General features: G+C 44.1%; 1 protein-coding gene across 1 annotated transcript in view; it reads right to left on the minus strand.

The window, feature by feature from the left end:
* unc13b (unc-13 homolog B) overlaps window positions 1-14,320 on the minus strand; it is a 404,018-nt gene extending 389,698 nt beyond the window's left edge. The window contains exon 1 of the mRNA XM_033037251.1: window positions 14,091-14,320. Coding sequence (XP_032893142.1) covers window positions 14,091-14,112 — 22 coding nt within the window. The 5' untranslated portion in view covers window positions 14,113-14,320. The remainder of the gene's footprint in view (window positions 1-14,090) is intronic.
* Between the last annotated feature and the right edge of the window lie 953 nt (window positions 14,321-15,273).

Below are 15,273 nucleotides of genomic sequence, written 5' to 3' on the forward strand. Positions count from 1 at the left end.
ACGTAGAATTGACGTAGCGGGAACATCGGAACTCGTGGACGAAATTTAGCGACTCGTAACGCTAACGCAGGTACTCGGAAAACTTGTTAACTCGTGAAAATCTTGCAACATGATGAAAGATTTCCACAAGTCAAATTTACTCTTGAAGTAAAGATTTTAAACTTTTAAACTCGTAAGAACGTAGTAGCCCGTGAGTTTACCGTAGTGACTCGTGAGCCTACCGTGGGCACTCTTTAATTCAGCGGGACAGGCAGCATCTCTGGAGAGAAGGAATGGGTGACAGGTTGACGTTTCCAAAATTCTGCTGCTTCTTTGTGTTACTCCAGCACTGTGTGTTCACGTTTTGTCAACCAGCATCTGCCCTTTCTTGTGTATGACATTATTTGTATCCGTGGCAGTTGATTGTCGCTCCCTTCAGTTTCCCAGGGGGTCGGGACGGGACTGGAGTTGGGAGGGAAAGTGGGGGGGTGGGGGTTGTTGGGGTGACATAGTACGGGAGACAAGTGTAGGAGAGGTGTACTGACTGTGTGGGCAGACGCTTTGGTAGTGATTGCCCATGGGGTTCACTATCGAGGACTTCATAATGCAGACAGCATTATAAACAGTTGCCGCAAAAAAAGATTGTGTGTGGATCTGGTGTATCTGGGTATTGAAGGTGCTTCTGGTCTGCAGTGTGCAATAGTCACCAAAATACACTGCATCTTTAGAAAGGAAAAATACAAATCATATCAATCCCACTGGATTGGCCTTAGTCATGGTGCTGTACAACACGGAAACAGGTCCTTCGGCCCAGCTTGGCCGTGCTGTCCAAATTGGCGTCTTGGGGTAGTCCTATTTGCCTGCATGTGGCCCATAGCCCTCTAAATCCTTCCCATCCATTTATCTGTCATTAATAACCTCAAGAAATTATTAAGTCTACATGAGCCTGCTTCAGTTCCCTGGGTCCAACTCAGAGAGAAGTCTCCCCCCTTTCCAGGGTTAATCACTCCACTGTTCTTTCTGCAGTTCTTTCCCACACAGCTTCCATACACGACCAGCTAGAGCGCAGGGGACATTTTAGGATGGGATGAAAGCGTTTGTCTTCCCAGGTAATGGGAAGCACGGCTCATCCATCACTGGGTTTCCAGCCTCCCAGTATTCCCAAATTGAGATACCAGAATGTCACGGCATTAAACGTAATTATACCTGATATATTCTTATTTCTTCCAGAGACACAATACAATACAATACAATTCAATTTATTGTCATTTGGACCCCGTGAGGTCCAAACGAAATGCCGTTTCTGCAGCCATACATTACAACAAATAGACCCAAGACACAACATATTTTACATAAACATCCATCACATTGCTGTGATGGAAGGCCAAAAAAACTTCTCTCTCCACTGCACTCTCCCCCCCCATGTCAGAGTCAAAGTCAAAGCCCCCGGCGGGCGATGGCGAATTGTCCCGTGGCCATTAAACCACGCCGGGTGATGCAAGTTCGCGCACCGGGTCTTGGTGTTAGAGCCCCCGGCGCGCTCGCAGAGACCCGCAGCCATTCCAAGCCGCGCGGGGCGGTGCTGTAAGGCCCCGCTCCAGGAGCACTTCAACCCCGCAACTCGGGCGGGAGAAGTCGCCGTTGCGGAAGCCCCGAAAAGCGGTCTCCCTCCAGGGACCCGCGGGCTCCCGGTGCCGTCCGCCAAACCCGCAGTTGCAGCCACCGAATCTCCGGGGGTCGGGCCGCAGCAGCGTCCACCACAGCTCCACCCGCTCTGGACTCGGCCAGCTCCGCGACGGTGAGGTGAGTGTCGGCACTGGAGCCCCCGGTTTTCCTGTTGGAGGCCACTCCTCATTGCAGCCCCAACAACAACGGAGACCCGACAAAGAAAAGGTCGGGTCTCCCGTGCAGGGAGAGATTTAAAAGTTTCCCCCTCCCCCCCACACCACCCCCACCCCCCCACACACATGCCCCAACAAAAATAACAAAAACTACATTAAAACATAGACATAAAATAATAAAAACACAGACGGACTGCAGAGGCCGCTGCTGGCGAGAGCCGCGCCGCCTACCGCGACACGCAGTTACAATCAAATGACTTAAGTTCAAATCCCACCAGGGCGGCTATGGAATGTAAATTGTTATTGGTAATGGTGTCAACAAAGCTATGACAGATGACTGTAAAAAATCTGGTTTTATCGTGCTTCTGAGTGCAGGAATCTGACATCCTTGCCCGGTGTGATACACGTGCAACTCCTGGTCGCCCGTAACGTGACCGACTCTGGAATGGGTGAGCAAGCCATTCGGTCAAGGACATTGGCCTTGTCAATAACAGCCAGATCCCGATATATGAATAAATATTTTTTTTATACATAATACATTTTAAGTCGCGACGGTGGGACGGCTGTTCTGACGGACATACTGGGTGAGTAGAGAGACACACACTGCTATCCCTCTGGTCTACGGACCTTGCTGTCCGGGGAAAAATAACGTTAATGTTCAATTTACCTCATCTTTTTGTTAGAAGTTTACCAATGTTTTGATGAGAGATAAATTAAGGGAATAAAACAATCTTACTAGACACAAAAAGCTGGAGTAACTCAGCCAAGTCAGCAGCATCTCTGGAGAGAAGGGTTGAAACGTTTTTTCAGTCTGAAGAAGGGACTCGACCAGAAACGTCACCCATTCCTTCTCTCCAGAAATGCTGCATGTCCCGCTGAGTTATTCCAGCATTTTGTGTCTATCTTCAGTGTAAACCAGCATCTGCAGTTCCTCCCGACACAAAACAGCCTATGCCTTTCAATGATTGAGGCCGGACCCTGAACAAATGCAGTTCAAATGGATTTTTGAATGCAAATTTGGAAGGATTGTTTCTTGAAACAAACTACTGTAAAAGTTTGAAGGAAGGAATTGCAGATACTAGTTTAAACCAAAGATAGACACAAAATGATGGACTAACTCAGCTGGTCAGGCAGCATCTCTGGAAAAAAGAAATAGGTGATGTTTCAGGTCGAGATCGTTCTTCAGGCTGGGTCTTTTTATAGTGAAAAAAAAACTGCATGACATCATTTTTACCATGTGCTTATTTTTCCACACGTCGGTAGTCGTTGTTAACTCGGGAGAGGAACTTGTTAACTCGGGAGAGGAACTTGGTACATCGCAGAAATGAGAAGTAAACGGCAAACAGACATACACGTGGGAACTCATTTAAACTCGTGAACATAAACTTGGAATCTCGTAGACACCCACGAGTTTGATTTTTTTCTTTCACTCGGGATCACTCGTGAGACAGGGGTTTGTGGTCCTATAGAATATGTAAAAACCTTAATCTCCCCTATTTAGAAAAATAGTCGGGCACTCTATGATAAACATAAATGCATTAAATTCCAAATAAAAGAATCCCACAAGCAAAGGTCATAATCAATGTGAAGACCCTTCAGTTAAAATGCACACAATAATTGGTAGAATATGATATTGCAGAATTTAGAGACACCTATAAAAAAGTGAGCTATTTTATAACGATTCATGGTTGTCTTATTTTGTTTAACTTGTTATACTTGTTTCATCAAACTATATAGCTTACTAAACCGTGTCAACCACACTGTGATGAATTAGAAGTCACATATAGGTCAGATCAAGCAACAAATTTCCTTCATAAAAGGACACGATGAGTCTCCACCACTGTAATCCAGCAAGCTTCAAAATGCAACCCAGCAGGTTCATTCTCATTACCAAGCCAAGCAAGCTTTGTTTCTTAAAATAAATTTTGAGTTATAGAATTGACTGAATTTAATTTCCCCAGTTGGCAAAGTAGGATTCAAACTCTCATCCCTGAATTGATAATCTAGGCCTGTGGATTACCAGGACAGAAATGTAATTACTGTGCCATGGTTCTTGAAAATCAAATATGTAACAGAACTGAAGATGTAAATGAAATAAAAATACCCAACATTTGCAACGTTTAGAATAAAGTAAGAAGTTTAATTTTTAGGAATAATTTTGATAATAGTTTTGAAAAATATTTGCATTATTTGCTTAATTTGCTGGAAAGCTCACAATAGAAGCCACAAAACGCACTTATCTGTACACACAATCGCACACACATTTAAAATATTGTGTATCAGGCGATTTCTGCATGATCCTTCAGCATGCATTTATTAATTTAAATTATTATTACACGATTTAAATCAAATTTCTCCCTGTATGAGACAAAGCAATTGAAGAGTTGCAAATTGTGAGGTTGGAGGGAGGAATGTAGGTAGAAGGTGAAGGGGGAGGGGAGAAATAGATGCGAGTCCAGGTGGGGCACGGGGGTGTGGGGGGGGGGGGGGGGGGGGGGGGGGGAGAAGAAACGGGGGGGGTTTGTATCCCACTTTTAAACTCAATTCCCTGACTGATGACATCCTACCCTGGGGTGTTTACCACCATAGCCGGGGACTTTAACAAAGCTAACCTGAAAAAAATCACTCCTAAACTACCATCAACATGTTTCCTGCAGCACCGGAGAATTAAACACCCTTGACCACTGCTATACGAACATCAAAGATGCCTATCACTCTTTCCCTCGCACTCACTTTGGGAAATCCGACCATTCAGCGGTGCTGCTTCTTCCTGCATACAGGCAGCAACTGAAGAGAGCACCCCCAGAGGGGAGGACTGCACGGAGCTGGTCTGGGGGTGCAGAGGAACAACTACAGAACTGCTTGGATTCTGTAGACTGGGCAATGTTCAAGGACTCGGCAATGGATCTGAATGAATTCGCCACAGCCATTACAGACTTCATAAGGAAATGTGTGGACGACTGTGCTTCAACAAGAACCTTCCGAGTGTTTCCTAACCAGAAGCCATGGATGAACCATGAGATCCACATTCGGCTTAAGACCAGATCCCGGGCATTCAGGTCTGGTGATGCAGAGGTCTATAAGAGGTCCAGATACGACCTAGACAAGGCCATCAATGGGCCAAAAGGAACTTCTGCTCTAAGCTGGAGGTTGAGGTGGATGTTCGGCAACTGTGTCAGGGTTGAATGCAACCACCTCCTACAAGGCGAAATCAAGAGGCAGCTCAAATGACATCGAAGCATCACTCCCTGACGATAGGGAGAACACTGAGCCCCTATTCCAAGCCCCCATTCGCCCCGATAGTATTACGGTCACAGTCACAAGAGGCCGACGTCAGAAGATCCTTCAGGGGAATGAACCCTCGGAAAGTGCCTGGACCAGATGGTATACCCTGTCGAGTTCTCAAAACCTGTGCAGACCAACTGGCTGGAGTTTTTGTGGACATTTCCAACCTCTCACTTCTGAAGTCTGAGGTTCTCACCTGCTTTAAGGGGGCATCAATAATACCGGTGCCCAAGGAAAGTAAGGTGACATGCCTCAATGACTATTGACCAGTGGCACTAACATCTGTGGTGATGAAGTGCTTTGAGAGGTTGGTTATGGTGAACACCAACTCCTACCTCAACAAAAACCTCGACCCACTACAGTTCGCTTATCGCCATAACAGGTCAACGGAGGATGCAATTTCACTGGCTCTCCACTCCATATTGGACCACTTGGACAATAAAAACACTTAAGTCAGGCTGTTGTTTATAGACCACAGCTATTCCATCAATACCATCATCCCCTCCAAACTGGTTACCAAGCTCAGAACTGGGTCTCTGCGCATCTCTCTGCAATTGGATCCTCGACTTCCTCATCCACAGACCACAGTCTGTTCTAATTGGCAGAAATATCATCCACAGTAAAAATTTGCACAGGAGCATCTCAAGGTTGCGTGCTCAGCCCCCTGCTTTACTCACTCTATACCCACAACTGTGTAGCCGGACTTTGTGCGAACTCCATCATCAAGTTCACCAACGATACCAATGTTGTTGGACGAATTACAGATGGGGACGAGTCAGAGTATAAAAGTGAGATCGACCGATTGACCAAATGGTGCCAGCACAACAACCTGGCTCTCAACATCAGTAAAACCATGGAACTGCTTGTTGACTTTGGAAGGGGAAGGATGAGGACCCACAATCCTGTCTATATCAATGGGACGATGGTGGAGAGGGTCAAAAACTTCAAATTCCTGGGCGTGCATATTTCCAAAGATCTTTCCTGGACCCAGCACACTGTCAAAAAAAGTCGAAATAATGAACACGCTGCTGGCTGGGCAGCCGACTCGCAGCACCCCCAACCTACAAGAACGAGAGACAGTTAGAAAGTGAGTGCACAAACAAAGGAATATACTGTAACACTTGGAAAATGCAAAGCTGTTGGACATGCATGTTAGAGTAGCCTGTGTAATGGGAAGAGAAACCCCAAGCTACCCTCATATTCTGACCTATCTAAGCAATAGCAGCAGCACCTCATCTCCCATTATAACACTTTGCAGACTTCCTTGCTCAATATCAAATTGTGCAACTAATTCAGATAATTCACTTTCTCTGCATCAGACGTAGCCTGTCCATCTATGATTACAGTTCAGTTTTTCTCTCCATCAGTTCAGCCTGACCTGCCAAACATGTACTACAGCTCAACTCAGTTAAGATGATTTAATAATGGTTTTTGAACAAGTTGATTTATTTTAATAAATGTTGGAGACTCTGGCAAAATGGTTAGGTGACAACAAACATCCCCATCGCCTTCACTAGTGCTGCACAGGGATCAGCAGGAATCAAAGGTACTGAATCATACCCTGGGGTGAGCAGATACACTGTTCTCTACTTTCCAAAATCTAAGCATTTCAACCGCCACCCAAGGCAGCATCCAAAATCCTCGACAAGATAGAAAACTTGCAGCTAGAGGAAACCCAACTGTGAATATCAGCTGTGGTTACAATCTGGTCGAGACCGAATTATTCAGTGTTAAAAAGGAAGAACCAATTGCTGAATTTACATAACTTAAGGTTTAAGGAGTCTCGGTCACCATTTCTAAAATGCTATATAATGACTTTAAAACCTGTTTGGAACCAAATCCCTATGTGAACCAATTCCTCGAGTAATTGTAAAATGTACTTTATTAATCTATAAAAACAGCTTTATCCCCCACGAGCAGCAGCTCTACTCAACAACCAAAAGTCTGTAGCCTCCTTTTGCTCTGGTATTTTATTTAATTCTTCACGTTTAAATTATAATGTTTTATTCTCAATTGTATACTGTATATCGTGTTTTTACTTGCGAGCAAAGCACCAAGGCTTGTATGAACATACTTGGCTCCTTGTATGAACATACTTGGCTAATAAAATGTATTCAATTCAATTCCATAAAGACAGTCTGTTGAAAGATATAATTTCTATTTTAATGCTAAACGGGATGTTAAACTATGTTCGTGTCGCAGAAATCCAGTTCACAATATTGATATTGTATTAACTCAAGACCATTATAGAACTGACTAGAGCATTGATTAAAGTATGCAACCAATGTATACTGGAAACATTTCTATAAAATATCCTATAAGAAAATCAACACGTATCATGAGGACGTATTTAAATAACAGAAACAAATTATTTGCTCTGTGTCCAGCTGTCCTTCAAATTTATATTCCCACAATTGACTTAAATTTTAAACAAAATATTCATAGGTTTTTATATCTCATGATGACAATTTATATAATAGAAAAATGTCATATGGGAAGTCCACTGTGCTTGCTCTTAAGACCTATACAAATAATTCTCCCCCCCCTGTCATTCCCCATAGCCCAGCAAATATTTACACCGTTTTAAAAATTGAAAAGTTATTATTGAATCTGCTTACACACCCTTCCTTGCCATGCAGGCCAGACCATAAGACTTATTCCATTTCAATTTTTAAACATAATCCACTACTTTTACTTTCCTGATTGGGCTGGAAACATATTGATCAAAGAAAAAAAAAATTCTCCACATTTCAGTAATTCTTCTCAATCTTTTTATTTTCCCACTTTTAGCAGAATAATTGCAGTCCCTCCTTAACATTATCCTATGTTCTTACACCTTCCTATTAATTACTTCTCTATCCTTCTTAGCATTTCATGACAAACAATATACACTTTGTTGTATAACAGTATTGTTCTTCAATAACATCTATAGACATTCGGTCTTAAATAAATCATTTAATTCTCCGAGTACGTTTGATCAAAACCAGCATATCCATACTTCTCTATCCATTCTGAATATACCGTAACCAGGAATATTACTTCCCCACAATTTTCTTTGTTGAAGATAGGTCTATATTATTGCTATCATATCATAATCCCATTTGACTTCTTGTGCTTGCAGCTCACCTGCCGGATATACCACGTTATTCATTTGAACACATGCACCTCACATTTCTGTGGATTAAATCCCATCTATCACTACTCCATCCCACTTTCCAACTAATCTATGTCCCTCCATTTCCTTTCACAATCTTCTTCCCCGTCTGCTCTCTCAGTTATGTACAGTTCTGGTCACCTAACGACAGGAAGGATGTAGTAGTATTAGAAAAAATGCAGAAGAAATTCATCTGCATGTTGCCTGGAATGGAGTGTTTGATTTGTATGGAAAGATTGGATTTATTCTCACTGGAATGTAGGAGGCTAAAGAGTGATCTTAGAGAGGTTTATGAACATTTGAAGGACATGGATGGGGCAGACAGCCATGGCCTTTTATTTAGGGTGATGGAGTCTTAAAGGAGTGAGTTTCGATGTAATGCGAGGGGTGACATTTAAAGAAGATCTGAGGAAAGGTTCTGAGGAGAAGAAAGGTGATTATATGCACAGGTATTTAGATCAAAATGGAGCAGTGTGATGTGGGCCAAACACAGGCCCACATCATTTGCATAGATTGGTTTAAATGCTCCTCCACGGCACTCATTAATCTGTTCTTGGTAGCAGGGTCCCATCACACACAAATGTAACATTACACTGCAAAGATGTTGAACTATGTATTTTTGCACATTGTTTATGCTATGGTTTTGTTGCCTCCATTAATCATGTTTTCCGTGTAATTTAACTTATTCCTTCATGGACATGGATGATGCTGTCCTTATTGGCATTTATTGCCCATCCTCAATTGACCCCATTGACAAGTCAACCATATTTGTGGGTCTAGAGCCATATGGGCCATACCGCACAGAAACAAACACTTTGGTCCAACTTGTCCCATCTAAGTTAATCCCATTTGCCTGCATTTGACCCATTTCCCTCTAAACCTTTCCTATCTATGTACCTGTCCAAGTGTTTTATCAATCTTCCCATCTTCTCCCTTTCTGCTTCCCGCAGAGACCGCTCCGTAACTCCCTGGTCAATTTGTCGCTTCCCACCCAAACCACCCCCTCGTCTGGTACTTTCCTTTGCAACCGCATGAAATTCTACACTTGTCGCTTTACCTCGCCCCTTGACTCCATCCAAGGACCCAAGCAGTCTTTCCAGGTGAGGCAGAGGTTCATCTGCACCTCCTCCAACCTCATCTATTGCATCCGCTGCTCTAGGTGTCTGGTGCTCTACATCGGTGAGACCAAGCGTAGACTTGGCGATCGTTTCGCCCAACACCTGCGCTCGGTTCGCACTACCCAACCTGATCTCCCGGTGGCCCAGCATTTCAACTCCCCCTCCCATTCCGACCTTTCGGTCCTGGGCCTCCTCCATGGCCAGAGTGAGTCCCACCGCAAATTGGAGGATCAGAACCTCATATTTTGCTTGGATAGTTTACACACCAGCAGTATGAACATTGACTTCTCTAATTTCAGGTAGTCCTTGCTTTCCCCCTCCTTCCCCTCCCATTCCCAGCTCTCCCACAGCCTACTGTCTCCGCCTCTTCCTTTCTTCTTCCCGCCAGTCTGAAGTAGGGTCTCCACCCGCCAGTCTGAAGTAGGGTCTCCACCCGAAACATCACCTATTCTTTCGCTCCATAGATGCTGCCTCACCCGCTGAGTTTCTCCAGCATTTTTGTCTACCTTCGATTTTTCCAGCATCTGCATTTCTTTCTTTAACGCGTCTTATCAATGTTGTTATAATCGCAAAGTGCTGGAGTAAGTCAACAGGTCAGGCAGCAGCTCTGGAGAAAAAGGATGGTTGATGTTTTGGGTCAGAACCTTCTTCAGACTCCTCAGAATGCCCTCTCATCCTTCTAAATTCCAGTGAATACAAGCCCAGTCGACCCATTCTTTCATCATATGTCAGTCCCGCCATCCCGGGAATTAACCTGGTGAACCTTCGCGGCACTCCCTCAATAGGAATAATGTCCTTCCTCAAATTAGGAGACCAAAATTGCACACAGTACTCCAGGTGCGGTCTCACCAGGGCCCTGTACAACTACAGTAGGACCTCCTTGCTTCTAAACTCAAATCCTCTTGCAATGAAGGCCAATATGCCATTAACTTTCTTCACTGCCTGCTGTACCTGCATGGTTATTTTCAGTGACTGATGTACAAGCACACCCAGGTCTCATTGCACCTCTCCTTTTCCTAATCTGATACCATTCAGATAATAATCTGCCCTCCTGTTCTTGCCACCAAAGGGGATAAACTCACATTTATCCACATCTGCCCACTCACCCAACCTACCCATGTCACCCTGCAGCCTCATAGCATCCTCATCACAGCCCACACTGCCATCCAGCTTTGTGTCATCCGCAAACTTGGAGATATCACATTTAATTCACTCGTCTAAATCGTTAATATATATTGTAAATAACTGGGGTCCCAGCATCAAGCCTTACGGCACCCTACTAGTCACTGCCTGCCATTATGAAAAAGACTCGTTAATTCCTACTTTTTGCTTCCTGTCTGCCAACCAGTTCTCTATCCATGTCAATACCCTACCCCCAATACCATGTGCTCTAATTTTGCACAATAATCTCCTGTGTGGTACCTTGTCAAAGGCTTTTTGAAAGTCCAGATACACCACATCCACTGGCTCTCCCTTATCCATTCTACTTGTTACATTCTCAAAAAATTCCAGACGATTAGTCAAGCATGATTTCCCCTTCATAAATCCATGCTGACTTTGACCGATCCTGTCACTGCTTTCCAAATGCGCTGCTATAACATCTTTAACAATCAACTCAAGCATCTTCCCCACTACAGGTGTAAGGCTAACTGGTCTATAATTCCCCGTTTTCTCTCTCCCTCCTTTCTTAAAAAGTGGAGTTACATTAGCTACCCTCTAGTCCACAGGAACTAATACAGAGTAGAGAGAACATTGGAAAATTCTCACCAATGCATCCACAATTTCTAGGGCCACCTCCTGGAGTACTCTGGGATGCAGACCATCAGGCCCTGGGGACTTATCCGCCTTCAGTCCCAACAGTTTACTTAACACCATTTCCCGGCTAATGTGGATTCCTTTCAGTTCCTCCCCCCCCCCCCCCCCCCCAATAGATCCTCAGTCCCCTAGTATTGCTTTGAGATTGTCCGTATCTTCCTTAGTGAAGACAGAACCAAAGTACTCGTTTAACTGTCTGCCATTTCCTTGTTTCCCCATTATAAATTCACCCGTCTCTGATTGTGAGGGACCTACATTTGTTTTCACTGATTTTTTTCCTTTTTACATATCTAAAGAAGCTTTTAGAGTACGTTTTTATCTTCCCCGCAAGCTTTCTTTCATGCCCTCCCCCCCCCCCCCCCCTTAATTAATCGCTTTGTCCTCCTCTGTTGAGTTCTAAATTTCTCCCAGGAAGTTTGCTGCTTCCTCTAGCCAATTTATATGCCTTTTCCTTAGATTTAACACGATCCTTGATTTCCCTCGTTAGCCACGGTTGAGCCGCCTTCCCCATTTTATTTTTTCACAAGACAGGGATGAACAATTTTTGGAGTTCATCCATGCCGTCTTTAAATCTTTGGCATTGCATCCCCACTGTCAACCCTTTAAGTATAATTTGTCTATTATAGCCAAATCCTGTCTCAAATCTTCAGTCTCCTTTCTTTAAGTTCAAGTCCCTGGACTCTGAATTAACCGTGTCACTCTCCATCCCAATGCAGAATTCCACCATATTATGGTCAGTTGCCCAAGTGGCTCTGCACAACAAGATCGCTAACTAATCCTTCCTCATTGCACAATACCCAGTCTAGGATGGCCTGCCCTTTGATCCGTTCTTCTACATATTGGTTTAAATAAACCACCCCATATACATTCCAGGAAATCCTCCTCCTCAGTGCTGCTACTAATTTGGTTGGCCCAATCTATATGTAGATTAAAGTCATCCATGATATATTTAAAAATACTAAATTTATATCGGGTTAATTGGAGGCACTATAAAAGCTGATGGAATGCGAGATCAGTTTTTATTTATTGTTATTTTTGTCAAATATGTTACGAAGTATTAGTTCAATTGTAGTTTTAGCGATTTTATGGATCGATGCGACGCTAATATCCCTTGACAAAGACACGGTGAATTTTATAACCGTATTGTAACGGGGCAAAAAAAATCACTCTGCTTCTCCAATTAAAAGTAATTGAGGTGTCCAATTGACCATTAAAAGGGTACATAAAAGTAAACTCGAGATAATTAACATCTAACTGAAAGGTTTATTATATAACTATAAAATTGTGATGTTATGGAGGATATCAATAATCCCTGCACTTTCGGAATTGCTTTCCTTTTAAAGTGCTTCGACAACCTTAAGCTTTCTCATTACGAAAAACGGCAAAATCAGGAAAGGGACAGCATTACAGTTGGAATCATCATCATCCACCTCCTGGAGCTGATAACAGCCGTTGTAACAATGGCTCAATCTATTCCATGCGCTGAAATTAACGCGTGTTAATATTTGCAACATCGTAGCCTTTAACAACAATTTTATACCGTGGGAAAATGAGATGGTGGGATCCTTGCTGCGAACATTTATCAAACAGAGTATTATTTGAATTATAACCATGTAATAGAAAGTACAATGGTGTTCTGGGGAGTTGTGGGTATTATACTATAGCAGTCAGTAGAACTATGCCAAATCCTAGGTGCACGTACTCTATCATCAATTCAACCGTCCAAAGTTAAGGCAATTTGCCGTCTTCAACAAACCTATGATCACAAATAGATATGTGGGTGGTAAAATGCCAAATAAGTGCGATCACACTCAGTATTTCGAGTCTTGAAGATAAGATTGATCACGAGTTTCTACCGACAAAGTTATCAGCAAAGTTGTCAAATTTATAAATAACCAAAGCAAAGCGAACCAAATCTATTGAACCGAGTTACAAACATGTGGGTTCCAATTGCACGCTATAGTATTTTACTTAAAAAACTTTTCCACAAATGTCAGAGTAAAAGGCGAAAAGAGTCCTTCGGAATCTGCGCAACTAGTGCCGTTTAAACAAAAGATAATTACAAAAACTGCGATGCTCGGTTCACTCGTCAACTCTCTACAACCGTTTGTATCTCCATCGCCAAACATTTACTTTCGTGCCGCGTTGAATCCACCACCTGCAGCAACTGCCACCCTCCGAGAGGAGGCTTTAGATCATTATGCCAATGGGAGCCGAATTAATCATTGCACTTAGAATTGAAACCGGATGGGGTTTACCACATATGTTGCCATACCACATCCAAGGCATATCGTGACATCTAAATACGAAATGATCGGTCTAAAGATTTCAAACATGCAACGAAAAGTTTCATAGATGACAGAGGAGTTGGTATCATAATAATACTCGATGCGCAATTAAGCCAGAGGCAGAGGGGAAGAGACTGCGAGAGTGGACAGATTTACGGGAAAACTGCAATAAGTTATCCTAATAGACACATTCCCTGCAGCAGCTGGTGAAATCTCCCATTTATTTACAAAACAGTAATTATTCCAAAAGAGCTTCTTGAAACCAGCAACAAGTCTGCTGACTTATTCTCCCAGAATGGGGCTGCGAAGACTTGTGGCTGGGAGCCGGGATGGGCGCAGCTGGTGACTTTGAATGAAGTGTTGGCCCGGTCGGTGGGCATCAACCACCGTCTCTGCCCCAGTGGGGCCTCTCCCTCTCCTCCCCACCCCCACCCCCACCCCCACCCCTCACCTCCCTCACCTCCCTCTCCACCCCCACCCCTCACCTCCCTCTCCACCCCACCCCTACCTCCACCTCCCTCTCCCTCTCCACCTCCCTCTCCACCACCTCCTCTCCCTCTCCACCACCTCCACACCTCCACCCCCACCTCCACTCCTCAGCGACACTCACCTCTCACACAAAGTAGAGACATAGTGCACCAAAGTCCGCTTCACTGCCCGACAGCGAAGCTGAAAAGACTAAATGCGCTTTCAGTGTCGTTGTGGCCGCGCTCGCTTTGTGCCGAGCGTCGCGGTTGACATGTGGAGGGAACTGTGAGTCGCCCACTGACGCCACCACTGACAACCCATCGCCATGTTGACGGTGACGGCTCCGTCCATCCCACAGGCGGAAGTCCCGTGTCTGCGGGGAGGGGGCGGGACCCCGAGCCACGCCCGGCCAATGGGGCGGTGCCCTGCGGTGTTCGGCATCTCCAGGAGCCAATGGGAGAGGGGCGAGGGTGGGGAGGGGGCGGGGCCGCGCAGGCGATTATGCCGTCAGGTGAGTGACGTGCACAGAAGTCAGAGCCTTCCTTGTGTCAATGTTCCCAGCCGCAGGTAAGGAAGGGATCGCTTCAACGTCAGTCCACACACCAGGCCCCCCAACCCTGATTCAACTCATTACCGACAGCAGCAACGTGGAGTAAATGCACAATACAACTAAATCTGAGCTGGCTTTGTTTTTTGTCAGAAGGTTTAATTGTGCAGTAATTTTAATTCCCCGTGGAGCTTTAAAGTGGCAGATCGAATACCAGTGCATTTGGAAATATACATTTGACAGGTTCTGCGATTTTGAAGGAGTCAGCGTGTTGCAACTTTCTAAAATTGAACTAAATTAGAATTCCTGAATGCACATTGCGAAACCACAATAAATATGAATACTTCGGTAGCTTTTAAGGAACAACCCACAAATGTATGAGTAGCACATACAGAGTCAGTGGCCACTTTAAAATAACTGGCACCGTATTACGTTTGTTTTAGATTTGCAATATTCACTGTAATTTGTTACTGTTATGGCCACGGACAATTCTTTTGAATCATTAAGCAAGTGAAGCATGCGGAAAGTAACGGGCAACTGATACCGGAGAGAGACAAACATTTGGAAAAAAAGACAGAAAGTGTTGGAGTTGCTCAGCGGGTCAGGCAGTATTTCTGGAGAACATGGATGGGTGATGTTTCGGGTAGGGACCCTTCTTCAGATTGATTCAAAGTGACAGGAGTTCAGTGCTTCCACACCTCAATTTTATTTTCCTGAAATAGAATCACAAATTTTCAGGAATTTGATGGTATTTCCTGACATTTAAAAAAATGCTACC

The sequence above is a fragment of the Amblyraja radiata genome, chromosome 1 (assembly GCF_010909765.2).
Source record: "Amblyraja radiata isolate CabotCenter1 chromosome 1, sAmbRad1.1.pri, whole genome shotgun sequence".
NCBI classification, from domain to species: domain Eukaryota; kingdom Metazoa; phylum Chordata; class Chondrichthyes; order Rajiformes; family Rajidae; genus Amblyraja; species Amblyraja radiata.